Source organism: Neofelis nebulosa, chromosome 1, assembly GCF_028018385.1.
Source record: "Neofelis nebulosa isolate mNeoNeb1 chromosome 1, mNeoNeb1.pri, whole genome shotgun sequence".
Lineage (NCBI taxonomy): Eukaryota > Metazoa > Chordata > Mammalia > Carnivora > Felidae > Neofelis > Neofelis nebulosa.
In genome coordinates this window covers 152,563,670-152,589,940 of record NC_080782.1, presented here as the reverse complement: position 1 = coordinate 152,589,940, position 26,271 = coordinate 152,563,670, and the positions used below count along the sequence as shown (strand labels likewise).

At 56.7% G+C, this 26,271-nt stretch overlaps 1 protein-coding gene across 1 annotated transcript in view; it reads right to left on the bottom strand.

Annotated features, from left to right (window-relative positions):
- Positions 1–8,753: 8,753 nt before the first annotated feature.
- Positions 8,754–26,271, bottom strand: part of WNT3A (Wnt family member 3A) — a 42,416-nt gene continuing 24,898 nt past the window's right edge. The window contains exons 3-4 of the mRNA XM_058740502.1: positions 16,928–17,193; positions 8,754–10,625 (exon numbers count right to left, since the gene is read on the bottom strand). Coding sequence (XP_058596485.1) covers positions 10,146–10,625; positions 16,928–17,193 — 746 coding nt within the window. The 3' untranslated portion in view covers positions 8,754–10,145. The remainder of the gene's footprint in view (positions 10,626–16,927; positions 17,194–26,271) is intronic.

Sequence of the window (26,271 nt, the reverse complement as noted above, 5' to 3'; positions counted from 1 at the left end):
GTCACAGTGGCTCTGGCTCTTGGGGACAGAGGAGAGAGATCCGAGGAGATCCAGGCGGAGACGGTCAGATGGGGGCGCTCCTGCCCAGGCCACTGTCACCGGGCTGGGAACTCTCCATGCTTTAATTAAAGCCCGCCCCTCCGCCTGACCCCACTCTGCCATCACATTCTCCACTTAATTGGGGCCCTTCAGAGCGGCCGAGGTTAATTAAAAAGCCCAGCTGAAGGCATCGCGGTGTCCTGGCATCTGCCGCCAGCGCCTGCCCGCGCCCAACCCGCCTCCCCCCCCACCCCCATCCCCTGAGGGCCACCCCCTAGACTGTCGCCCCACCTGGGCCCCTGAGTCCACCTCCTCACACCTTGCCCCTCAGAGATCCTGAGTTTCTGGCCCCACCAAGGGGCGGGGGACATGGCCTGAGTTAGGTTTTGTCCAGCCCTGGGGTCCAGGCACTGCTTCTGGCTCCCAGGCCAGGGTGGGCTGGCCTGTCTTCTGCAGCCCAAATCCTCCACCCACAGGCCCAGCTGTGCACCAGAACCTGAGGAGCCCCTTTTCTAGGGGAGGGAGGTCTCAAGCCTCTTCCCACCACCCTGTTAGGATATCTGTGAGGAAGAGACCAGAACTGGCCGCAGATGGGCTCCTGGCTCCCCAGCTGGTTCAGGGCTGTGGGTTCTCTGTGAGGACAGCTGGCATGGGGAGATGAGGGGATCTGAGGCCCACCAGGTGAGAAGCCGGTGACCCTGGGGTCTGTGAGCCAAACCTTCAAAGACTTCATATCCCCAGGCCTGGCCGCAGACAGGGAGACACAGGCCATGAAAGGCCAAGGCCCTGACAAAAGCTGGCCTTGTTTGGCCACGGATGGGAGGAGAGAAGGTCACAGCATCATGCTGCTGCCCACACCCCCAGCATCTGGGCCTCCAGGCAGTGTGCCGGGTTGCCCAGAAGAGCAGGGCTGGGACTGGGGGAGCCTGAGCCGGCATCCAGGTCCCGTTGGGAGGTCTGGTGTTGTTTATGGCCAGAGAGAAATTATCCCTCATGACACCTGACAGTGGAACACAGCCAGTGCTGGAGGCCACAGGTGTGCTGAGATCTTGCTGGGGCTGCTGCCTGAGGGCTGCAGAGGGAGCCCTGGGGAGGCCCTGGTTGGTTTCCCGGCACAGGTATGTCCCCAAGGGCCTGCTCAGAGCCCCCAGGGCAGGGGACACAGGAAGCCAACACGTCCCTCCTCTGGCTGAGGATGCAGGCACCTGACCTGTGGGACTGGGTCAGCTCATGGTGGAGGGTGTGTCCAGGGGAGGCGCTTGGTCTGGAGCCAGGAACGAAACATGTGACAGGACCTGTGACAGGGACAGGCAGGGAGTCCCCCGCCTGCAGCAGCCCCCTCCATCAGAGTCCCCACCATACCTGTTACCCTCACAGCTCTCTGGAACCAGGCTGCAGTCCCAGTGCTTGGAGGGGAAGTCGAGGCCTCCAGGTCCGGGCTGAGCTGTCTGCTGGTCCAAGCTGGTTGCTGGGCCCCAGCCCCACCAGCTTCCCCACGTCAGCCATCTGTCCTCCCTAACTGGGAGGAAACATCTGCTCCCCCCATCCCACCTCACCCCCGTCTCCAGGAGTGCTGGCAGGGATATGGGCCGCTGGGGCAGTACTGGGTGGCTCACCAGTGGCCCAACAGGGGCATTAATGTGGCTCATCCAGCCTGGCCTGCCTAAGGCCTGGGGCTGGGGCTGGGGAGGGTAGACCTGTTGGGAGCTGGGTCTGCCGGTAGGCAGAGAGCTGGGCCCTAGAGCCAGGAAGGGCTCTTTTGAGGCTCTGGTCTGTAGCTCGAGGGACAAAGCAAGGAAGGGCTTGGCATCAGAGCCCTCCCCTGGCCACCAAGGCACATGCACACACATGCAGAGCTGTTCAGGCCTCCCTGTGGCTGAAGCGGTGGAGGCAAGGGTGAAAGAAGGCATGGGGGGTGGGTATGACTTAAGGGCTCTGCTTCCCCTGAGACTCTGCCAAGTGCCTGTGGGCAAGCCATGCCCTAACTGCTGTCAGTCTCTCCGACATGAATCAGAGGACCCCCTTCGGCTCAGAGTGGGACCAGATCGCAGATCGCAGCAGGTGCAAGCTGAGACACAAACACCATCCTGTGGGCACTGGGGAGCTATGGAAAGTTCTGGAGCAGAGGAGGAGCTGGCTCCGGGCTGTGGCCAGGAAGGTGGTGTGGCCCCCCGCCTCAGTTCCCAAGGTTCTGGCCCAGGCCTGGGACTTAAAAGCACACTCAAGGAAGAGTGACTTACAGGGCTGCAGACCTCAAGTGGCCCTACTCACTTTCCGCCTTGCTTCTCTGCAGACTGCAGGCTACAGGCTGGCGGGGCCTGGTCTAGCAAGAACCGTGTGGACTGTGGACAGAGGGGGTGCTCAGACGCTCTGGAGGCTCTGCATGGGCCTGCCTGCTTCTCTGCACCCAGTTCTCAGGCGAGGGACAGACAGGAAGGCAGTGCCCTTGTCCCACAAGCCTTGTGCACTGAGGCTCCAGCCTTCCCACATTCCTGCCGTCTGCTGTGCAGATGGCTGCAGGGCTGGGAAGGGGTGTGTGTGTGGGGGGTGAGGGGGGTCCTGACATTTGCCATTGGGACTTGGAGGAGGCCTGTTAGGTGACAGGGACTGGGCTTGGATGCAGGGCACCCCTGGGGAAGCTGGAGCCCACAGACCTCCTCTCTGGAGGGGCCTTTCTGCCATGGAAGTCTCACCTCCTCTTGGAAGCCCCCCCAGGATTGACTGCAATGTGCCAACCCTCCCACTTAGATGGGCTGTGGGAAGCAGGACAGCCTCGTCCTTTAGAGTTGGGGGGGATGAGACACCCCTAGAGCTGGGCCTCCACAGTGGGGGGTGGGGAGGGTGGCAGACGATGCCGTCCCTGCCAGCTGGCGTGTTTGGTGGACGAGTCCTGGTCCTCACACCATAAACACCAATTTGCAGGGCCCCAAGAGCCAAATGACTGTTTACCGTGCACTCCAGAGACTCAAATAAAAAAGGGAGAGAGAGAGAGACGTGATTGAGGTGCCAGCCTGCAGCTAAACGTCTATTAGCACCTCTGACTAGCTCCTGTCCCAGCTGCCAGGCGGGCGGTGGCGGCTCCCTGGCTGGGGCCCTCCCAGGGCTTCCCTGGTGCCCTGGGCACCCCGCCTGGTCCTGGCAGCTACAGGGATGGACTCCCACAAGTGGAGGGGGCCTCAGGGGCCTGGGAGAGGATGAAAGAGCCATAGAAAGTGTGCCCCATGTTCACCTCCTCCTGGAAGCCCTTCCAGGTGACCCACAAGGTAGCGAAGGGGCCATCACCACCTAACCCTCCAGGGCCAAGGTCACTGGGCCAGGTGGGAGTGTGCTCCCATCTCCCCCACTTTATGGAGGGACATGGGGGTGGCCTAGCTCTCATGCACTCACACAGGGGAGAGCGCCCTCATCCAGCATGCCTCAGTTTACCCATTGGTGCCTATGAACACTAGGGCTGGCAGTGCCCCCACCCAGGTGGGATGGGAGAGGCACTGTCCCAATCTCCTCAAACCTTGGATGTTGTCCTTGGGGATCATGTACAGTCCACACTGAGCTTATCCAGGTTGGAGGGTGGCATAGACAGGTCAGGTACTCTGTTCCCGTTTTAGCCAGAGGCCAAGGGGCTTCCAGAGAGGAAGCTGCTGACTGCCAGCCCGAGACCTCACAATACCCTGTCCTTAGGATAACAGGAAGGCTTCATGAAGGCAGATGGGGTTCCAACAGGGAAACGGATGTCAAGAGGGATGAGCAGGTTGGGGAGGACCTGGGGCTTGGGGTGAGGGGGAGCAGAGGGAGTGAGGTCACTCCAGGTCATCCCAGACCGAGCCCCAGGGCAGGGCCTTATGCCCCAGACCCCAGGGCAGGGCTCTGTCCCCCAGACTGGGTCCCAGGACAGGGCTGTGTCCCCCAGACCCTAGAGCAGAGCCATGTCCCCCAGACCAGACTCCAGGGCAGAGTCATGATCCCCAGACCAGACCCAGAACAGAGCCGTGTTCCCCAGATGAGACCCCAGGGCAAGGCAATGTCCCCCAGACGAGGCCCCAGAGCAGGGCTGTGTCTCCCGGACTGGGCCCCGGGGCAGGGTTGTGTCCCCCAGACTGGACTCCGGGGCAGAATCATGATCCCCAGACTAGATCCCAGGGCAGGGCTGTGTCCCCCAGACCCCAGAATAGGGCCATGTGCCCCAGACCAGACCCCAGGGCAAGACCATGTCCTGCCAGACTGGACCCCAGGGCAGGGCCATGTCCCCCAGACTAGACCACGGGGCAGGGCAGCATTCCCCAGATGAGACCCCAGGGCAGGGCTGTGTGCCCAGACCAGACTGCAGGGCAGGGCTGTGTCCCCCAGACCAGACCCCACGGCAGAGTCATGATCCCCAAACAGGATCCCAGGGCTGTGTCCCCCAAACCCCAGGGCAGGACTGTGTGTCCCAGACTAGACCACAGGGCAGGGGCAAAGACCTGGCCAGGGGGTCCTTGGAGCCCATTCAGCCCAGGCTGCGATGCAGGGCAGGGGGTCACATCATGCAGGGCCTGGGGACAGGGTGTGTGTGTGTAAGGGGGGTGGGCTCAGCACTCGGTGCCAGGCTGGGGGACCCAGAGCTGGCCCTGCACCTGCTGCCCTGGGGGTCCCAGCACTGGGAGGTTCTGGCTCAGCACAGGATGGGGAGGTGGCTTGAGGAAACTGGGAGTCTGGGAGTCTGGGGGAGGGAGAGCTGGTGGGGGCTCAGAGGAGGGGGCTGGCCACACCCCTTCCAGGACTTCAAAGCTGCTGGCCTGGGAGTGTGAGATTTGCAGGGGGCTGAGCCAAGGGGGGCCTGGTGGGGTGAGGCCCCACCACCTCCGGGCCTTTAATATGGTTATTCCTCTCCTGTCTCAACTACCTGCGAACAGGCCCACCCGGCCCATTTCCTGCCCTCTCCTGGGGGCTTCGGGAGGGGCTGTCAACTCCCTGGAGAGGGGGAGAGGCAGAAAGGCCGAGAGGCCAGGCCTGGCTGCCCAGCTCTGCCCTCCTGAGTGGGGGTCAGGGCAGGGCTGGGGGGGTTGGGCCAGGCTTCAGACAGGGCTCTGGATGGAATATCCCACACCTGCAAAAGCCAGGAGCAGAGAGGCCCTGGGGAAACCCCCTCATCCCACTTCCTCTTGCACTGGAGGGAAACTGAGGCCAGCTAGTAGAGTTGAGGGTTTTGCCTCCTCATTCACTCAGGCTCTTCTTCCCCACCCCCCTCGCCCAAACACCAGGCCTGCTCTGCGGCCCCTTGGGGCAGGGTCAGCCCATCCTGGCCCCCTTCTGGTGGGCTCCTCCTCTCTCTGCCCTGGAGCCAGGGAGAGCTGAGACCATCTCCACGGTGGTCTTGCTCCCAGGCCTACAAGGGGGCCTCACACTCAGCACCCAGAGGCCAGAGCCTGCCCAGGTCCCTGATATGTTGTGTGTCCTCAGGTCAGCACCTTGCCCTCTCTGGGTCCCTGGGGAACAGAGCCTGGTCTGGCCGACCCCTGAGGGTGGCCCTGCCCCTGCATTCTCCCTTGTGACCTTGTGGCCATGCCCATGCATTGCCCCCCACCCCACCCGCCTCTCCAACCCTTTCATCTGTGGAGCCCCCAGCACCTGATACCCAGCAGGTGCCAATTAGGGCGGCTCCTGCCTGGGCCCTGACTCAGAGGTGCTGTGTGGCCACGCTGTCTGTGTGTGGTGGATGGAGCCCAAGGGTGACTGGAGAAGGGCATCTGTCACCCCCTACCTCCAGGCCTGACACTGTGCCGAGTGTCTGATCCAGCTTTATAGACCAGGATGGCCTTCGGGCTGCGTTCAGACTCCCCTGCTCTGGACTCACCCTGTGGAGGAGGCTGGCTGCCTGTGCTCCTGCCTCGGCCTGGGCCCTGTGCACTTAATCACTGGCTCCTTCTTATTAGAGCATCGGCCTACAGCCCCACCTGGCCCAGGGGACCCCCGGGGGCCCCAGCTGGGGATCCCCAGTGGTCAGCTGCAGCCCTGGAGCAGGGGCAACCCAGCCTGCAGTACACCTGGTGGCAGCACAGCCAGCAGGAGGCCATGGCCTTGGGGTGGGACATGGGAGGGCCAGCCCAGTGAGGTGTGGTGGGAGGGGTACTGGGAGTTCAGGGCAGGGTCTGTGTCCTGCCCCACTGCCCCGCCTGGCCCCATAGGTTCTGTCCTATGGGATAAGGCCATGACTCCTCACCCCCAGCATATCTCTAATGGCCCTCCCTCTAATCCTACAGGGCTCTCTTGGATTGCTTACTCCTGCCTGCCCTGGGTCTGTGAATCCCTGTCCAGAATCCCCTTCCTGCCCTGGGTCTGCATCCCCTTGTCTGAGATCCCCTTCCTGCCCTGTGTCTGTACCTTCCTGTGTCTGTACCCCTGCCTGCCCTGGGTCAGCACCCCCTTGTCCAGAACCCCTTCCTGCCCTGGGTCTGTACCTTCCTGTCTGGGATCCCCTGCCTGCCCTGGGTCTGCACCCCCTTGTCTGGGACCGCCTTCCTGCCCTTGATCTGCACCCCCACCTTGTCCAGGATCCCCTGCCTTCCCTGGGTCTACACATCCCTGTCCAGGGCCCTTGTCCAGCCAGCTGTGGCCTTTCTGCAGAGAACAGCTCTTCACCCCTGTGCCCTCAGGGATGCCCTGGGGCCCAGACACTCTGGATACTGAGCTGGCGGGCACAGGGCTTCTTTCCGTCTGCCCTGGTGAGGCCTCCTCCAGCCTGCCCCAGCCCCCTCCCTTCCTGCAAATGGCCCCTGCAGGGTGGCTGTGCTGGGCCTGACCTCTAAGAGGGTGGGGGCTGGGTCTTCAGCTCTTAGCTTCCTATCATCTCTCTCCCATCGCTCACCCATCCCAGCCTGTGCCCCCACCCCTGACCCCTCTGCTTTTTCCCTCCCTGTGCATTGGTCTGGCACAGCACACAAATGGGGCACAGTAGGGCAGAGACAGGAAGAGGGATCCTGCACCTGGCTTGGAGAGGTGAATGTATGGCCTTGGGAAAGCCCCAACCCCCACTGCTGCTCAACCCTGCAGACCCCACATACCCCGAGTAGAGTGGACGTGGGTGGGCAATAGCCACGGAGAGACCAAGTGGGACTCTGTCCAGAAGGATGCCTTGCTTACCCTGGGGCTCTCCCTGCCTGGCCTGAAAGGAGGGTAGGGGACCCCAAAGGCAGGGTCACCCCATCCTCATCCCCAGGTCTTGAGCATGGTGCTGGGACGCAGCCCACCATACACTTAGAAGCTGCTGACCCCTGCCAAGCCTTGCACACTTGAGCTATGTCCTGCCACAGAGGGGAGGCCAGGCACCCAGGGTCAGCTCTGGCCCCTGGCCTGACATGGACATGAACAGGTGGGGGCCCCTGGGGGATCCGGGCCTCGTGCAGTGGCTCTCTGCCAGCAGGAGATGTTCCTCATGGCCTCCAGGCTGGATTCCAGCCAGGTGAGCTGTGGTGTCTAAGTTGGCCTTGGCCAGAGGCAGGAGAGGCCAGGCCCAAGAGAGGCACCCTGATTTTCAGGCTCTGTCTCAGCTGGCGAGTCTTGAATTGAGGTGGTCTTTCTTGCCTCCCAGCCAGGCCAGGCTGCTGGAAAACCCCGTGACTGGGCCATGATGTGGACCTCCAGGAATGTTCACTGAGTGAAGCGTACTGTGGATATTTGGGGACATGTGGGGCTTACAGTTGACCTGGGGAAAGGCCCACGGCACCACTGATTTGTGTGAGGTCTTCCCGCTGCACGGCACATCCCTGGGGCAGGCAGGCCTTCCCCACCCCTCTGCACCCCTTCCGTCTGTCTGCTGTCTGCCCTGCCCCAGGACTCAGGGCCGCCTCTTTTCCTTGGTGGCCATCCCTCTTCCTTGTCCTGGACTTCCGGCCTGTGGAGGCCACAGCAGAGGCCCCAGGGGTCCCTGAGGCACGCTCCTCTGTCATGGCCTTCAGACATCTCCCCTCCCAGAGGACCACCTCCAATCCAGCCCCTGTGCCTCGCCAACCCATTGCCAAAAATCCAGTACAATCCAGGCTCATTTAGTTCTTCTTCTTTTTTTTTTTTTGTTTGGTTTTTACTTTCCCCATGGTTCGAAACTCACAAGCTATGACTAAAATAGTTTCTTTCATAGAAAGAAAAGGAAACCGACAACAACAACAACACATCTGTTTGTCTAGCTCCAGTGTATGGTGGATATAGCAGCATCGGAAATAAAATTAAGATAAAAAATGCACAATTCAAGGCAGAGGGAGGTTGTGTCCCCAGAGGTGTGCCGGGCACCTTGCCTGAGTGCGGGCCCTCAGGGCCAGGGGCTGGGGCACATTTCACAGTGGCAGAGGCTGGGTGGGGACAGGTCTCCTGGTGGGAGGTCCCTGTGGGTAGTGGCCAAGGGTCCATCAGCCTCTGGTTCCCAGGCAGGGCAAATGAGTCAGGAGGAGGCTCCAGAACAATGGCCAGTGGCAGCCAGGTCAGGCATACAGCAGCAGGAGCTGGGGTCAGTCCTGGCCACGGCAGGGGGCGGGGGGGGGGGGGGTGGACAAGGGGAAGGAAGACCACCCTTCTGGGGGCTGTGGGTCCTTTTCCTGCGGCATGGGTGTGGACCCATCCTCCTCAAAACTCCCAAACAACGCAGCCCAAATCCAAGTGAGCATCTGAGGCAGGGTATGGAGTCTGGCAGGGCAGGGGCTGGACGGCAGCAGAGATGAGTTGCTGGGGCAGTCTGACCCCCTAAGGGCAGTGGACCAGGGAGGTGCAGTGAGGTCCAGAAACTCAGAGGGAGACAGGGTGGGGCTGGAAGTTTCCAGTTCCAGCTTTGCTCCTCTCCGGTGGATGTGAGATGTGAGGACAGGGAGGACGGTGGGCCAGGCAGTCTGCATAGTAGAGGTCCCAGCTCATCAGGTCTGACTGCAGCCAGGGTTCCTGGGAAGATGGCCCGGGGGGCGGTCTGAGGCAGGAGCACATAGCAGCCAGGGCACAGCTAGGCCTCGGGGGCCAGGCCCCTCTGCTACAGGACTCCTTGTCTTTTCCCCAGTTCTTGGGGCTCAGCAGGGTGAGCGTCTTCCCGGTAGGTTCCTGGTTGCGAGCTGTGGCAGATGCCAGGGTGAGGGAGGGGTGTCATAAGACCTCCAGTCGCCTGAATTGTTGTAGAGCACCAGACTTGGAGGGTGGACTCCAGGGCCCATAGGAAGGGGTGGGAGGGCCGGATGCCACCCCACGGGGTTCCCGCGGCTAGTTCTGCCCTGAGAAGCTGCTCCTCTCTCGGGCGAGGTGTAGCGGAACCTTACAGGTAGGCCGGTGGGGAGGAGGAGGGCAGCACGGGAGCCCCGCCCCCAGAGATGACCCCTCCCCACCTGGTAGCTCCACCCACGGACCCCGCCCTTCCAGGGGTAGCTCCACCCCACCCCGCCCCGTCCCCATCCAGAAAGCCCGCACCTGTGTAGAAGAACCCCACCCCACTCAGGAACCTCACCCTTGCCCTACCACAGGTTACCCTGATCCCATCCAGGGGAGTCCCAGTCCTGGGGCCCCGCCTCCCGAGAGAAGCCCCGCCCCATCGAAGGAAGAAACCAGAACCAGTCGGAGGACCCCGCCCCTATTCAGGGATCCCTATTTCCGCCCTTCTAGGGAGGAGCCCACCCCCATCCAGGAGCCCCACTCGGAGGCCCGCCCCCAGAGAGGAGCCCTGCCCCATTCAGGGAGGAAATCTGCACTTGTAGGGCGGCCCAGTCCCCTCCCAGGGAGCCTCATTTCCGCCCTACTAGGGACGGGGCGGGGAAGGTCCGGCACCCATCCACGAGCCCTAGTTGGGAGCCCTGCCCTATCCAGATTGGAGCCCCGCCCCCGCCCTATCCGGGAAGAAGCCCGCCTCCATTCAGAACTCTCAGTTGGGGGCCCACCCCTATCCAGGCAGGAGTCCTCCCGATTCAGGAGCCCAATCCCCACCCGCAACACCCTATCCAGGGAGGAGACCGCCCCCAGAGAGGAGCCCGCCCCCGACTTATCCCGGGAGGAGTCCTCCCCCATCCGGGACTCCCAGATGGGAGCCCCGCCCCCAGACAGGAGCCCCGCCCTCGCCCTATCCAGGGAGCAGCCCGCCCCCTGCAGGAGCCGCACGCTGGGCGGGCGCGCTACTTGCAGGTGTGCACGTCGTAGACACGCGAGCACTCCTGGCAGCTCACATAGCAACACCAGTGGAAGACGCAGTGGCACTTCTCGCGGCGCCGCTCGGTGCGCGCGTTGTGGCCGCGGCCGCAGCACAGCAGGTCGCAGCCGTCGATGCCGTGCGAGCTCACGTTGCAGGTGCGGTCGCGGGTACCGAACGAGCCGGTCTCGGGGTTGGGCTCGCAGAAGTTGGGCGAGGCCTCGTAGTAGACTAGGTCGCGGTCCGTGGGCACCTTGAAGTAGGTGTAGCGCGGCCGCAGGGTCTCCACCCACCCGCGCGACTCGCGGTGCTTCTCCACCACCATCTCCGAGGCGCTGTCGTACTTGTCTTTGAGGAAGTCGCCAATGGTGCGGAAGTCGGGCTGCGACCACCAGCAGGTCTTCACCTCGCAGCTGCCCGACAGCCCGTGACACTTGCACTTGAGGTGCATGTGGCTGGCGATGGCCTGCAGGAGCGCGCCAATGAGGGGCATCAGGGCCCGCCCAGTGCAGCTAGTATGTGCGGGGGGGGGGGGCTCTCCCCACCTTCCCCGGGGCTGTGCTCTTGGCCTGTGGTCCCCCCGCCCCATGTTCTCCTGGCAAACTCAATGCAACCTGTCTGTTCCATAAAGTCCCCTCTCCATGCGTCACCAGTGCCACCTCTTGAGCCAATGCCTCCCCTGGCCGACCCAAGATCACCGGAGGGCACCTCCGGTGCCTGACAGCTTCACCTCTCTCCTTGGCTGTGTCTTATGACTGGGGGAGTGAAGGAGGGAAGGGACGGACAGTAATGATCAGGTTCAGGCATACAGGAGGGAGGACATTAATTCTGACCTGGAGAACCCAAAACCGCAGCCCAGAGGACGTGTACAAGGCCTGGTGGCAAAGCTGGGGGCTGAACTGAGCACGGATAATGGGGGTGGCTTGAGCAGAGCCCCTTCAGGGCCCAGAAAACTGGATTTATGGGGCTGTAAGGGAATAGGAAGAGGAGGGAGGTAGTGCAGAGAGACAAGCTTGGGGGATCTTGGGGTCTTGAGGAATGTGTTTCTTTCCTTCTCTCTTTTTATTTTTATTAAAAAAATTTTAAGTGTATTTATTTATTTTGAGAGACAGAGAGAACGAACAGGGGAGGGGGCAGAGAGAGGGAGAGAGAGATCCCAAGCTGGCTCCACACTGTCAGTGTACAGCCCCATGTGGGGCTTGAACTCACCAACCATGAGATTATGACCTGAGCCAAAACAAAGAGTGGCTTACTTAACTGACTGAGCCACCCAGGTGCCCCTCTTTCCTTCTCTCTTTGAGGGAAGGGATGGGATTGGGGGAGAAGGGGCCTGTGACTCAATCCGAACTAAGGTTGCACTGCCCACTGTGGTGGGCACCTGCCACCTGTGAGCCCTTGAGATGTGGCCAGTCCACAGTGTGGTGTGCTGTATGTACAAACCAGATGCTGGCTTGCACAGAGTCCCCAGGCTTCATGCAAGAAAAGTACATAAAATATCCCCTTCACTATTTTAATATCGATTGTGACCATTATGGCACTGATAACACGTTGGTTGATATACTGGCCTTAATAAAATTTCATGGTAAAACTAATGCCACTTGTTTCCTCTTTAAAGGTGGCTACTAGAAAATGCATAAGTATGTATGTGAGTCCCATCATACTCCTGTTGGACAGTGTAAGGTGGGCTCTGTGTCCATACGTGAGTCCTGTTATACTCCTGTTGGACAGTGTAGGGTGGGCTCTGTGTCCATACGTGAGTCCCATTATACTCCTGCTGGACAGTGTAAGGTGGGCTCTGTGTCTGTACATGAGTCCCGTTATATTCCTGTTGGGCAGTGTAAGGTGAGCTCTGTGTCCAGATGCTGCCTGCACCCCATCCCCCTCACCTACACTTCCCTCTCATACTGGCCCTTTCCGGGGGTATCTGTAATGACTGCATCCCTCCCCTCAGTTAATTTCTGTTTCATCTCCATTTTCTTCTTTTCTCCAGAGACCTCTTCAGTCTCTTTAATTTTACTTTTGTCAAAGTTATACATGCATATACTTTAAAGAGACCAAGAGTTCCTGAGACTTGCTCCCACGACCATGCACACATAGCATCTGACTGACCAGCCAAGGCAACAACTTGTGCATCTTGCATCTCTAATAGAATGTTTGCTTGCTACTCCTTGAGTTTGGGGGGTTCGGCAATGTCTCCCCTCTCACCATGGAGGGTGGGAAGCCAGCTCTTTATCATCAACCCAAACGTGCCAATGCACATCTCCCCAGCCCTCTCCACCCCAAAAAACTAAAGCAGAATCCAGTTACATGGATATCGAGTGCTGATGCTATTGGAACTGTGTTCAATGTCATACTCAGCTGAGCCCTGTTGTAGGGCATGATTACTTTTTCTTCCCTACAAAACTTTCTTGTTGCTGTTTTTAATGTACTTATCACGGATTCAGACTCAGACTTTCCCCAAACTGTGTAAATATTCTCTTCAAGATGTTCAAACATATCATGTATTCTAAGATTTCACCTTCTCGGAGACATCTCTTTGAGAGACCTTCTGGTAAATTTTGTGAAATGTGCATGTCTGAAAACACAGTTTTTCTACTTGAAAAGTTGACAGGATGGTTTAGCTGGGTATAAAATTATTGGTTTACAATATTATTTCCCTTCCGAACTCTGAAAGCAGCACTCCATTTTTATTCCAGCTTTCATTGTTGTTCTTGGAAATTCCGATGCCATTTTGATTCCCAATCCTTTGCATGAAACCCAAGACTTGGAGGGCTTCTCTGTCATGGGCTGTGAACTTCATAACGCTAGGTCTTGGTATGGGTCTCCTCTTTCATATGCCAGTCACTTATTTGGGCTGTTTGGTCTGAAACTTGTGATCTTCAGTCCTGGGAACCTTCCTGCCTTCTTTGCTGATTTCTTCTTCATGTTCACCATTGACTGTCTCTGACAGAACCTTCATATTCTCCATTCTTTCCTATTTTCCATCTCTTTGTTATTTTCCTCTACTTTATAGAAGGGTGTCTCAAGTATCTGCCAACCTTTCTGCTGGGAGATTTGTTTCTGCTATCCTACTTTCAATTTCTAGTGGCATTTTTTCCTTCTCTGAATATTCTTTTAATTAAACATCCTGTTCCAATTTTATGGAACAGTATTTTATATCTCTGGGTATAGTGGTTTTTTTTTTTTTTAACTCTTTTCTTTCTTTTTTAAAACAGTGTTTATTTATTTATTAGGAGAAAGAGAGAGTGCAAGTGAGGGAGGGGCAGAGAGAGAGGGAGAGAGAGAATGCCAAGCAGGCTCCATGTTCAGTGTAGAGGCTGACTCAGGGCTCAATCCTACAACATGATCCTGAGATCATGACCTGAGCCAAAATCAAGAGTCAGACACTTAACCGACTGAGCTACCCAGGTGTCCCTAAAATTGTTTCAATTTTTTTTTAATTTTTAAAATATAAAAACAGGGAGGGGGACAAAACATAAGAGACTCTTAAATATGGAGAATAAATAGAGGGTTACTTGAGGGGTTGTGGGGGGGGGATGGGCTAAATGGGTAAGGGGCATTAAGGAATCTACTCCTGAAATCACTGTTGCGCTATATGCTAACTAACTTGGATGTAAATTTAAAAAAATAAGTTAAATAGAAAATATATAATCTTCTCACCCAACATGGAGCTCGGACTCATGACCCTGAGATCAAGAGTTGCATGCTTTACCGACTGAGCCAGCCAGGTGCCTGAAATAGTGGTAGTTTTGAAGTTTTCATCTCTCTTTACAATGTCTCTTTCCCATAAGTTTTGTTTTTGTTTGTTTTGGTCTTTAACTTTGTGGTTGCAGGAGGCCTTCCTCAGATGTCCTGTGATCCTTGGATGTCTGCTCATATTTAAAAGCAGGATACCAGGGGCCCCTAGGTGGCTTAGTTGGTTAAGCACCTGATTTGGCTCAAGTCATGATCACAGCTTGTTTGTTCAAGCCCCGTGTTGGGCTCTGTGCTGACAGCTCAGAGCCTGGAGCCTGCTTTGGATTTTTTGTCTCCCTCTTTCTCTGCCCTCCCCCACTCATGCTCTGTCTCTCTCTTTCTCAAAAATAAATAGACATTAAAAAATAAAATAAATAAAAGCAGGACACTAAACATCTTGTTGGAAGCTCATGTGCTTGGTGGAGACTTGTCAGCATGGGCCCTCACTACAGAGTGACCTGGCTGTGACCAGGGGGGAGTCCCAGGTAGGTATCTTTAAGTCTCCTCTTGGGTTGGTCCAATTCCCAGGGGAGAATCTTCTACTCCTGTCTGGAGGGTCAAGCTTCACCGTGGCATATGGAGACTAGGAAGAGAAATGCATGTGTAGATGGGGACTACTTTCACTTGGGAAACCAGGCTGTGCTTGGTGTCCCTCAGTCCAGACACACTGTGCTTTGCCCTTTTCAGAGACTACATACCTAGACTTCTGCCATTGTAAAGGACGGTGTTTCCTGGATGTAAGGAGATGGACAGAAAACCTGGTGGGTTCCGAATTGCTTTTAAAATAGATGATCAATCCATTTCCTGTTTTTAGACCCAGTATTTGTCTATACTTTTCAAGACACCTGTTACTAGTAGTTCCTGGGTTGGCTGTCAGAGTTCTCCTCTACTGGTTTAAGATTCTGCTTTCTCCTAAGACCCAGTTATTCATGGATCTGCTTCTCAGTTTGCAAACTCTGGCTGCCATTGTTAGGTACTGCTTTCCACGTTTTCAGGAGTTATCATGAATTTATATGTTATGTCATTCATTTGTTATCATTTTATTGGGGTTCTGGGAGGTTGCAGAGGGAAATGCTTATGTTCACTTTGTTGTCTTTCACTGGGATTTCTCATACATCTTTCAGTTCTACAATTGCGATGTGATTGTTTCCTAAATATATTCTACGCTTTTTATAGTTTCCAGTTCTCTGCTGAAACATTCAGACTCGCATTTTGGCTTTGTAAACCTAAATAAGCATGTATATATTTTCACAATCTGTGTCTCGTAATTGTAGTATCTGGAGTCCCTGTGGACTCATTTCTGTGATTTTTGCTGATGATCACTCATTCTGTCACCAGCTCATGTGATAGGTTATCTTTGATTATGTGCTGGACACTGTGGTTGAAAAATTATTTGTAGTAACATTTTTTAAACATTGAATAAGGTTATCATCCTCCAAAGAGGATTTGTCTGCCTTTTTCCAGGTGCATGGGAAAACCAGCAATTTGGAATCACCATAATTTGTTCTCAGATCTTGGGATTTTTCTAGCCTGCACATGTGTACAAGGGCTGGGCTACTTCTGGTTTTCCTTTAGTCCTCAGGATCCCAGGCTAAACTGAGGAGTGATGTCCTAGAGATAGCACCCTTGATGAGCCCCTTTGGGGCTCAGTCGATTAAGTGTCTGAGTCTTGATCTTGGGTCAGGTCATGATCTCATGGTTTCTGGGATTGAGCCCCATGTTGGGCTCTGCGCTGACAGCATGGAGCCTCCTTGGGATTCTATCTCTCCCTCTCCTTCTGCCCCTCCCCCACACACTCTCTGTCTCTTTCTCTCAAAGAAAATAAACTTAAAAAAAAAAGAAAGAAAAAAGAAATCTTTGCCTACTCCAAGGTCACAGAGATGTTCTTTCATGTTTTCTTCCTAACATTTTTGTTTCATTTTGTTTTACCTTTTGCATTTGGGTTTGTAATTGGCTTTCTATATGGTGCGAAGTAGGAGTCAGGTTAATTTTTTCCACCATATCGTTATTCAATTCACTGAGCACCATTTATTGAAAAGAGACTATTTTTTGCCTGCACTGGACTCATTGTCCTTGGGATAAGTCAGGGGACTGTATACTAGTGAGCTTCCTATGCTTTTAACAGGGCACTTTCACATCTGATGGGGTGCTTTGTGCCCAACACGAAGATGAGTCACTCATCTTGTTTTCTGTTGCTGGCAGGTGAAGCCGCTGGTTCCAAGGCCAGCACCATCTTTGTGCTGCTCAATCTGCTGGAGCCCTCCAGGTCCCCACATGGATCCCCTCGCATAGGCAGTCAGTCCTTCGGGCCCAGTTCTTTTGAACAGGGCTCACAGAGCCCTTCACGGCTTGGTCCCTGTTTCTCTGTCTCTCCTCTGCTTTCCGTGTTCTGTTCTTCCAGACAACCTCACTTGCAGTCCTGTCCTATACTGTGGGCTGCCTGAGGCTCTCCTGGCCTTCCCCCAACCTAGATAACTGCTGGTTACTTTGCACATCTCCTCTCAATGCTACTGCCAGCAGGAGGCTTTTTCTGAGATGCCAGCCTGGAGTGTGGCCCCTCTGCAGTGCCTGAGTCACCTTGAGAATGTGCATTTCCTTATCACAGAACTTCCCTACGCTGTGCTGTAGTGGCCTCGCTGTCTTCCTCCCTGGACTTGTGGGCACTCCTGCAGGCCAGACCCTTATCCCTCCTGCCTTCCAGTGGCCTTAACTGCACCGGGCTGTTTCAGATGGCCTTGCCACCCCACTCAGCCCTCCCACAATACTCCCACCAAACCGCACCCTGCAGGGAACCAGGTCATACATCCTGCCCAGAAAGCTTCTGTTTCTCTGGGGCCTCAGGAATGTGGCCAGAGGGGTTTCCCAGTGTATCCCCCAGACCCCACAGGCCCATGGTAGGATGCCTCCCCACTGTACCCCCAGGATGCACTGGGCCTGGATGGATGACCCCCTGTGCACCCCAGAGTGTGCAGGGTCATGGTCACAGCCACTGCCCCATGCTCCCCCAGGACGAGCCAGGAGCTGTCAACATACCTGGCGTCCAGCCTCATTGTTGTGGCGGTTCATTGCAGAGCGGGCATCTGGCCGGTTCTCCCGCGCGTCTGCAAACTCCCGAGACACCATGCCACCGAACTCGATGTCCTCGCTGCAGCCGCCCCACTTCCAGCCCTCACCCGGGGAGCCCTGGTGGCGGCTGCTGCAGCCACAGATGGTGGCGGAGCCCTCAGCACAGGAGCGCGTCACGGCAAAGGCCACGCCGGCAGAGGCAATGGCATGCACAAAGGCGGACTCCCGGGTGGCTGTGGAGAGAGGCAACAGGGTGGGCAGGACCAGGCAGGGCTGGGGTGGTGAAGCCAAGCCCTGGGCATCGCCGCCCCTTTCAGGGCAGGGCTCTGGGCACCTGGGGTGGACATGGGTGCTGGAGGCCAGGCAGGGCTGCAGGGGAGAGGGGTGCCCTGTGCCCAAGGAGGAGGGTGGGTATTGGGAAAAAGTACTTGGAGGGCCTACGGGCCCCAGGAGAGATGCTGGACATCATTCCCCGCGAAGAGCCACAGGGACCCCTGTAATATGAAGGTCAGATCAGAGCCAGTGCTGGAGAGGATGTGCAGAATCTGAGCCCTGTGCACTGCTGGGGAACTTGGTGCTGCATCTAGGAAAGCAGTTTGATGGCTTCTTGCAACCCTATGCGTACCAGGTGACCAGGCCACTCAGCTGGGTATTCACCCCTTGAGGAAATGAGGTGGTCACAGAGACCAGGGAGCAAACATCATGCTCCAGGGACACCATGGAGGCCTTCTCAGCAAAGAATCAGGAAACGTCAGATAGACCCAAGAGGCCTGACCTGGAAGCTTCCAAATGTCCATCAACAGGTGAATGGACAGAAAACTGTGGCACCAAATCAGTAAGTCCGGGGACATGATGCACCGCACGGTGACTTGTCAGCAATACCGTGTTGTGTGCTTGAAACTTGCTAAGAGGTCTTACATGTTACAGTCAAAAGAGAAACAACTGTAACCGTGTGGTGTGCGTGATGCGTAGTCACCAGACAATCATTTTGGTGATCGTTTTGCAGTATATACACATGCATGTGGGGATGGGCCCAACCTGGCCTTCCATGCCGGGCATGGGGCGTGTGCCCTGCTGTGTCCCCGCATCCATCCTGGGCAGCAGGCCTGGACGGTGCTGGGGCTCCCAATGGCTCCTGTCACTGTCACAGGGATGCTGCTGCTTCCTGACCCACATCAGTGCCCAGGGGACTTTGGTCCTGGGAGGGGGATGGGCAGGGAGGCTTCACCTTGGGAGGGGGATGGGCAGATGGGGGGGCATTTTCCTGGGAGGGGGATGGGCAGGGGGGCTTTCGTCCCAGGAGGGGGATGGGTGGGGGGACTTTACCCTGGGAGGGGGATGGGCGGGGGGGACTTTGGTCCTGGGAGGGGGATGGTGGGGGCTTCACCCTGGGGAATCAGCAGAGGCTGTAGCCTACCCCTCACTCTTCCTCAGGCTTGCCTGCCCCAAAGCCCAGGCAGGTGGAGGCAGGGGAGCAGTGAGGGTTCCAGCCAGGAGCATGCACACACTGAGACTCACTCAGCACCCAGCACACCTGTCACTGAAAATCCCACATTTATTCATCTGGCACTGCCCCCCCCTTCCCTGTGAGTCCAGCCTTCAGCATCAGCCAGCTGCACCATCAGAGGCTCCTGGTTGGAACCTGCACTCCCAGCCTGCAGCTTCCCCCATCCACATGCATGTGCCACATGTGTTGCACACACACACACACACACGCACGCACATGCACATGCATATGCATGCACAGCCATGCAGGCAAACACACATGCACATACGTATGCACACACGGGCTGTGCCTGGTCCCTTTGGAGTTCCTGGCCTTATGTCCTTGCTTCACCTGCACACGGGCCTCCCCCACACTCAGCCCTCATCCTTCCCTCAGGCTATTTCCACTGCTCCTCTGGTCACGTGCACCTGCCCTGTCCCTTGTCTGCTCTTCAGGGTATGGGCCTTGCAATCCCGGTCCAGTCGGTGCCTGGCCCAGGTAGCTGTCTCCTCAGTCCTCTCCCCGGCATGCAAGCTCCCTGAGGTGGGGGGCTGTGTTTCGTTCATTTTTGGTTTCCAATTCCTGTAGATGGTGGGTGGGGAGTGAGGGCCCGGTCTAAGCAGAGGGCCGGGCCCTGGGCTGGACCGGGAGGCCCAGCAGGGCCAGAGCCTACCCTGGACAGGCCTGTGCCGTGAGACTGGATCTCCACCCCTGCCCACTCAGCATCCTTCCCTGCCCCTTTTCCCGACGGCCAGCCAGCGGCCACCTCCCCCAGATGCTTGATGCCTTGGCCTCACTTTGCTTCCATAATACGGCCAGCAGTTCTCAGGCAGGCATGGAGTGGCCTTCTGTGGGCCCAAGGCACGGTGAATAAAGGCCAGTGTGCCCTGGTTGTAGACCCCCTGCCCTTCTGCCCCTGCACTCCAGCAGAGCCACGCCTTTGTTTTGCCTTCCCTGAGGGTGGGCTTGGCTCCTTGGGTCCTCACCCCTCCAGAGCCCAGGCCTGGGGCTGCTCCTGCCCTCCAGGCAGGGCCATGTGGGCTGCTGGGCCAGGCAGGTGTTTCCTAGGTATTCCTGGATCTCAGTGCACACAGCCGGGTGCCTTCTGCCCTCTTGCTGCTTCCAGCTGGCTGAGGGCCCCCTGGTGGCCCTTCTCCAGGCCCTGGGTACCAACTCCTGCCCAGGGGGCCAGAACCGCTCCTCCTGGAGAACATGCCTCCCCTCCTCTGAGATAAGCAGAGAGCCAGCGAGCCTGGGGCCTTGCACCTTCCTTGAACAAGGGTGTGGCCGCTTAACAGGCTCAGGCAGAGGGGCCAGGAGGGGCCAGGTCACCAGACACACTTGAGGGGAAGGGCGTGCTCAGGGCAGGGGGAGGGGTCTCCCTTGAACTTGGAGGAAGAATTCAGTCCTGCCCTGCTCTCTCACCAGCTGGCTGTGTGACCCAGCCCTGGCCTCCCTCCCCTGTGGGCCTCAATCTCCCCTACCCAGTAAGGAAGGGGCTCGTCACACATGAGGTCCTGAAGGCTGACGGTACCTTGTAGCCTGCCTCCAACTTGTTCATGAGGAAAGGAAGCCTCTAAGGAGAGGCCACAAGACCCATGGCCAGAAAACCATGAGAGCTTGTTCTGGCAAAGAGAGTCTGCTTGGAAACGGAAGTCACAGCGTCCAAGCACTTTGGGACGGCCGTGCCCTGACTTTGCAGACGCCTGGCCCACCCCACCTTACCTGAGGGGTTGGGGCTGCGGGGACCACAGCAGCAGACAGGTGGCTGACGCAATGTGCCTCCTGAGAAGATGCTCCAGGGACACCATGGAGGCCTTCTCAGCAAAGAATCAGGAAACGTCAGATAGACCCAAGAGGCCTGACCTGGTTCCTCCTAGTCTTGTGGGCATGAAGGGCCAGGGCCAGGCATACCCAGGATGGGATCCTAGATGGGTGGGAGAATGGGAGAAACCTGGGAGTGTAGTTATCATGGACGGATCTTTGTGCTGATGGATGCAGCTGGCTTTGCTAGCACTGGGGATGTCTGACAGTGGACATGGACCCTGAACATTGCTCCTGCCACATTTCTGTATGTCTACAATTCTTTCTAAAGAAAAAGTTAAAAGGCATGCTGAGGTCATGGAGAAGGAAGACCCCCAGCATGTCCAGGTGACACCTCACAGTAGCAGGGACATCTGACCCAGGGGTGTGGGATTAGGCTTCACTGGGGCAGGAATCACAGGGCATGCCGGAAAGTGTGTGTGTGTGTGTGTGTGTGTGTGTGTGTGTGTGTGTGTGTGTGTTGGATAGAGAGCCCATTGCTTTTATCAGATTTCCACAGGTCATGAGCCTACTGGCTGGAGTAGGAGGAGGTAGGACAGGGCTCCCCCGAGGCTGTGCGTGGGGAGGACACAGCGAGGACTCCAACCAGGCAGGGTCTGGAGCCCTGGCAGCCGCCCCAGTCACAGGAAAGTTCTTAGCCACCAACAGCTGCTTTGTCAGATGTTTCTGCTTCTGTTTACACAACAGAGGCAGCTAGGGAGTGGGAGGGGAGCCATCACACCGTGGGAAGGGAATCACATCTTTGGAATGAGATTGGAGACACCTCCATCATGTCACTGTCACTGGTAATGGGCTGTGGCAGGTCAAGAGAAGAAGAGGGGGCGTAGGCCCCTGGGAGGGAAGCCAAAGGGCCAATGCTGCCAGTTTGCCAAGTCCCTGGGACAGAGCCTGCATGAGCCTTTGGAGCTGCTCAGGACTGCCCTGCTGGCCCCAGGATTCTTCTTCACACCCGTGAGATGGGCTCTGCCTCCCTGGGTCTCAGAACTTCAGGACTAGACCCATCTTGCTTCCAGACTCGGATTTCACAGGCTTGTCAAACACCAGAGATCATTTGAGGACTGAATTAGGACTGCCAAGGCTTGTTGCTTTTCCATGAGAGTATAAGATATGTGAAAAATGACTATCATAATTTTGGAGGTGAGGTCAGGTTTGGAAAAAGGAAGAAGAAAGGGAATTTAGTGGCAAAGTCATTCTGTGAGTTAAGCATCCTCCATGCGGAAAACCATCTTTGCCAGAAATTTGCCATTGTTTCATTACTAATTAGTTACGGAGTTCATGCAAAGTATCAGTGATCTATTCTTCCTTCCATTCATCTGCCATCTATCCATTTATCCATCCATCCATCCATCCATCCATCCATCCATCTGTCCATCCATCCACTATCCATGTATCCATCCACCATCCATTTATCCATCCATCCACCCATCCACCATCAATTTATCCATCAAACCATCCATCCATCAATCCATCCATCCATCCATCCATCCATCCATCCATCCATTTATCCATTCTTCCACCCATCCACTATCCATGTATCCATCCACCATCCATTTATCCATCCATCCCTCCATCCATCCACCATCAATTTATCCATCAAACCATCCATCCATCCATCCATCCATCCATCCATCCATCCATCTGACATCCATCCATCCATCCATCCAACCATCTATTCACCCATCCAGCATCCATGTATACATACATCAAAACATCCATCCATCCATCACCATCCATTTATTCACCCATCCACCATCAATTTATTCATCAAATCATCCATCCATCCATCCATCTATCCACCATCCTTCCATCCATCCATCCATCCATCCATCCATCCATCCGTCCATCCATCCACCATCCTTCCATCCATCCAGCCATCCAGCCAGCCAGCCATTTACCCCTCCAGGATCTGAGAGTCTATAAGAAGCTATACACTAGGCTCAGAACTAGGAATATGAGGTGAGTAAGATGTAAGGTGCCCATTCTCAAGAACCATGGTAAGAAATCTGCAAGATAGTGATTGCTGCTCTCTCTGATGAGATTTCTAACAGCCCAGGCTTTTGAAAGTTCAAGGAATTACCCATCTAATCGTTAATTAAGTAGAAGCTGGATGACCCACTATCAAGTGGAAGGAATCCCTGCATTGGCAAGGCGGAGGGTGAACCAGGGGAATCCTGCCTTTAGTGAGAGACTCTACTGTTGTGGATCAGGTTCTTTGCTTTGGGCTGTGCTAAGTCACCTGCCTTTGGGATCTTACAGTTTATGAGGAATAGAATAGAAGAAACAATGACACACAGTGGCAGTGTGAACTCTGGGGCAGGCTTGGGATGGATGGATGGGTAGATTAACTGGTGAGTGAGTGGCTGGCTGCCTGGCTGGATGAATGGGTGGGTGGGTAGATGGGTGGTAGAAGGATGGATGGATGGATGGATGGATGGGTAGATGAGTGGATGGATGGATGGATGGATGGATGATGGATGGTGGACAGATGAATATTAGATGGATGGATGGGTGAGTGGGTGGGTGGGTGGATGGGTGGATGGATGGATGGAGGGTGGTGGGTAATGAGTGTGTAGATGGTTGGATGGATGGGTGGATGGATGGATGGATGGGTATGTGGATGGATGAGTGGGTAGGGATATATATTGGATGGATGATGTATGGCTGGCTGGATGGATGGATGGGTGGATGGAAGGATGGTGAATGAATGGATGGATGGTGGATGGATGGATGTATGGATGGATGGATTTATGGATGGGTGGATGGATATAGACGGATGGATGGTTAATGTCTGGGGCAGCTGAGGGAGTCCCATGTGGTGAGAGGTGGGTGTCTAGCAGAGGGCAGGGAGAGATGTCCAACAGGCTCCATCACAGCTAGGTCAGTGGGGCACTAGGTGTCACCTGTGAGATCGGCTTCGGCAGTTACTTTGCTTCCCTGGGTTTCAGAACTTTAGAACTAGGCACCTTAACAAATTCTTGCTTCCAGATATGGGTTCCATGGGCTTGTCAAGTATCAGAGATCATTTGAGGACTGAATCAGGATTGCCAAGTGTTGTTACTTTTACTATTTCATGAGAGGATAAGACAAGCTTAACTATCATAATTTCAGGAAAGAACATTTAACAGAAAAAAAGGGGTGTTTTTTCAGAGTACTTTATATTGAAAAAAGTTCATCTTGCACATTTCACCATGTAGCTAGCAGTTAGCAACTGTTAATTGAGCATTGACTATGTTTTAAGTGGACAAGAAGGCTGCAGCCTCTGTTCTGGAGCAGACCTTCCTGTGGGGAGGTCCCCTTGGGGGGCTGTTTCACCAGGGACCAACAGGCCACCCTGCCTTGACTTTGGCAAATCCTTTTATTGGGGCTGAGAGAACCGGCTCAGGCAGGAGGAGGGGCACTCCTCTTTGGCTGCTGCGATCACAGGTTCTGCAGGCTCCTTCAGCCCAAGCATGCAGAGGCTCAGAGTGGGTCAGCCACAGACCCTGGGCTGCACAGTAGTGAGTGCTGAGCCCAGACAGGGTGGACGGAGAGGCTCCTGCACCCCCAGTAAGGCTCCTGCACCAGGCCGTTTCGGTGGCTGCAGCCTCGAGGTGGCTGGGCCCACCTGTCCTCTCCTGGGGGAAGGCTGTGGGAGCTTACACTGGATGAGAGGATATGGACACTCATATATGCTCTTGTGATGAGACTATTAGCCGGAGGGGGCACTGGGAGGGCTTTTCTAAGAAACAAATGTGACCTCTGGCAGCAGAAGGTCCCGGAAGGGGGCTGTGGCTCAGATGTGACCACTGATGGATGAGGTGAAGCTTCTGAAACATTCTGTGTCTGCCTGGGTGGACCCCTCAGGAAGCACTGCAGAGAGGACGGCCTGGGGGCTGCCCCAGCACCAGTCACTCCAGTCAGTGTATCAGTGCAGACACCTGTGGGCCTGGGGCCATAGTTCTTGGAAGGACACCTATTTCTCTAAAGGGTCCCCAGGTGATTCTGATGAAACCCTGGGTTGAGCCCACAAGCTCTATTATACCCTAGGGCTCCATGACTAGCAAATTCACCCCCTCCTCAAGATGGTGGCCAGACCCAGCATCTGTCCCTGTGGAGGGAGGCCTCCAAATGGCACCCAGCCAGGAGAAGGGAGGGAGCATGGGGAAGGGGGAGGGGATTTCTGATACCACCTCCTCAACAGGGATGTGCAGGGGCCTAGCATGGAGGGTTCTGATACTTGCCCATCAGAGGAACGTCAGTGGGGGGGGGGGAGGGTGGTGGGCGCTAATAACAGGGGCTTTGATGCTTTCCCCCCATCAGAGGGACATGGGGGGATAAAAACAGGGGCTCTGACACCTCCATCAGAGGGACTTGGGGGCTGATATGCAGGGCTCTGACACCTCCCCCATCAGAAGCACATGAGAGGGCTGATATGGGGGATCTCTGACATCCCCCATCAGAGGGACTTGAGGGGGCCAAAATGGAGGTCTATGACACCTCCCCCATCAGAGGGGCTTGGGGGGCTGATATGGGGGGCTCTGACACCTCCCTCATCAGAAGCACATGAGGGGGCTGATATGGGGGATTTCTGACATCCCCCCTTCCTGCATGGGCGGCAGACATTCTGTCTGGCCCCCACATGAAGCCTGGCTCCTGATTACCAGCCTTTGGGACTTAGGGGTCTGTCTCCTGTCAGATGGCTGCAGGGAGGGACCTGGGCCCAGGGCAGGGTGGGTATGAGTGCCCCTGAGAGCTGCAGGGCCTATCAGAACTTTTCTTGGCTGACCAGAGGCAGAGGAAGGGCCCTCCCTCAGGTGAGCTCACTTCCCTAAGACCCTTTGGGACTCCGGGCTGTGTTTCTCCCCTGGGCAGGGCTAACCTTGAGGCAAGACCCCCAAAGCACCAAGGTTAGTGCTGCTTACATGTGTGCAGAGGAGTACAGCGGGGGTGGGGGGAGGGCTCTCCTGTCTCTATGGAGCCCCCCAGGACACTGCCTGCAACCACAGTGGCCCTGGCCAGGGCAGGGGTTCCCAGTCCTCAGCCCCAGCACTCGACCACCTTACAAGGAGGCTCCCTGAGCACACCCCACTGCGGCTTCCCTCCCACCAGGTGTGTGGGGTGAACCCCCATTCTACATACCAGCACTGCCCAGCCTCACCCACCATGAGTCCTCCCGGTGCTCTGGATGAGGAGAGCATATCCCTTGTGGTATCTATGGTGCCCACAGCTGATGGGCCTTCCCAGAGCCTAGGATGGGGGTACCCAGCCTCGGTGAGGGCCTGGAGCATCTGGGAGAACATGGGGTGCATGTGGCACCCCCAGCATAAACAAGGCGCAGGCCTTACTGAGCTCTCTCCCTCTCTGGGGCCTCCCAGGGCCCTGCCCACCTGGCAAGTGAGGCCCGGGGGAGCGGAGGACACAGAAGGGCAGGTCAGGGTACCCTGCCCCTCTCCTGCTACGCCTGAGCGGGGGCACAGGCCAGCAGACGCTCCCGTCTCCCTCCCTCTGGCCAGCGCGGGCTCCCAAGACTCCCCCAGAGCACTGAGTGCGCTGGCGCCTCCTCCGCCCACCGACGCCCCAGCACCAGGAGGGGACTGCGGCTCCGCGGGGCCGCCAGACGGTCGGGAGGCCTGCCAGAGCCCCGGGCCAGCAGGTGCGCCCCTCTGACGACGCCCACCGGCCTTGGCCCGCGGGAGGGGGTGTCGCGAAGGCGGCCGCACAAAGGAGGGGGCACCTGAGAGCGGAATGTGCCCGCGCCCCGCCGCGGCCGCGGCCCCTGACACCGCCCGGCCGGCAGCGCGGCCGGCGTCCCGATTACCTGCTGGGGCTAATGAATCTGGCTTTGTGAGCCACTGTCACGCCGCGTTAGGCCCACAATGGCCCGCGATATTTTATATGAATTTCCCCCTCGTCGGCGATTAGGCCATAGCCAGCCAGTCATAGCAACCGGGAGGTATGCGCGGCCGAGGGGCCGGCGGCGCGAGGGGAGCGCGCTATTCACACGCTTTAACACAGCGCTCCG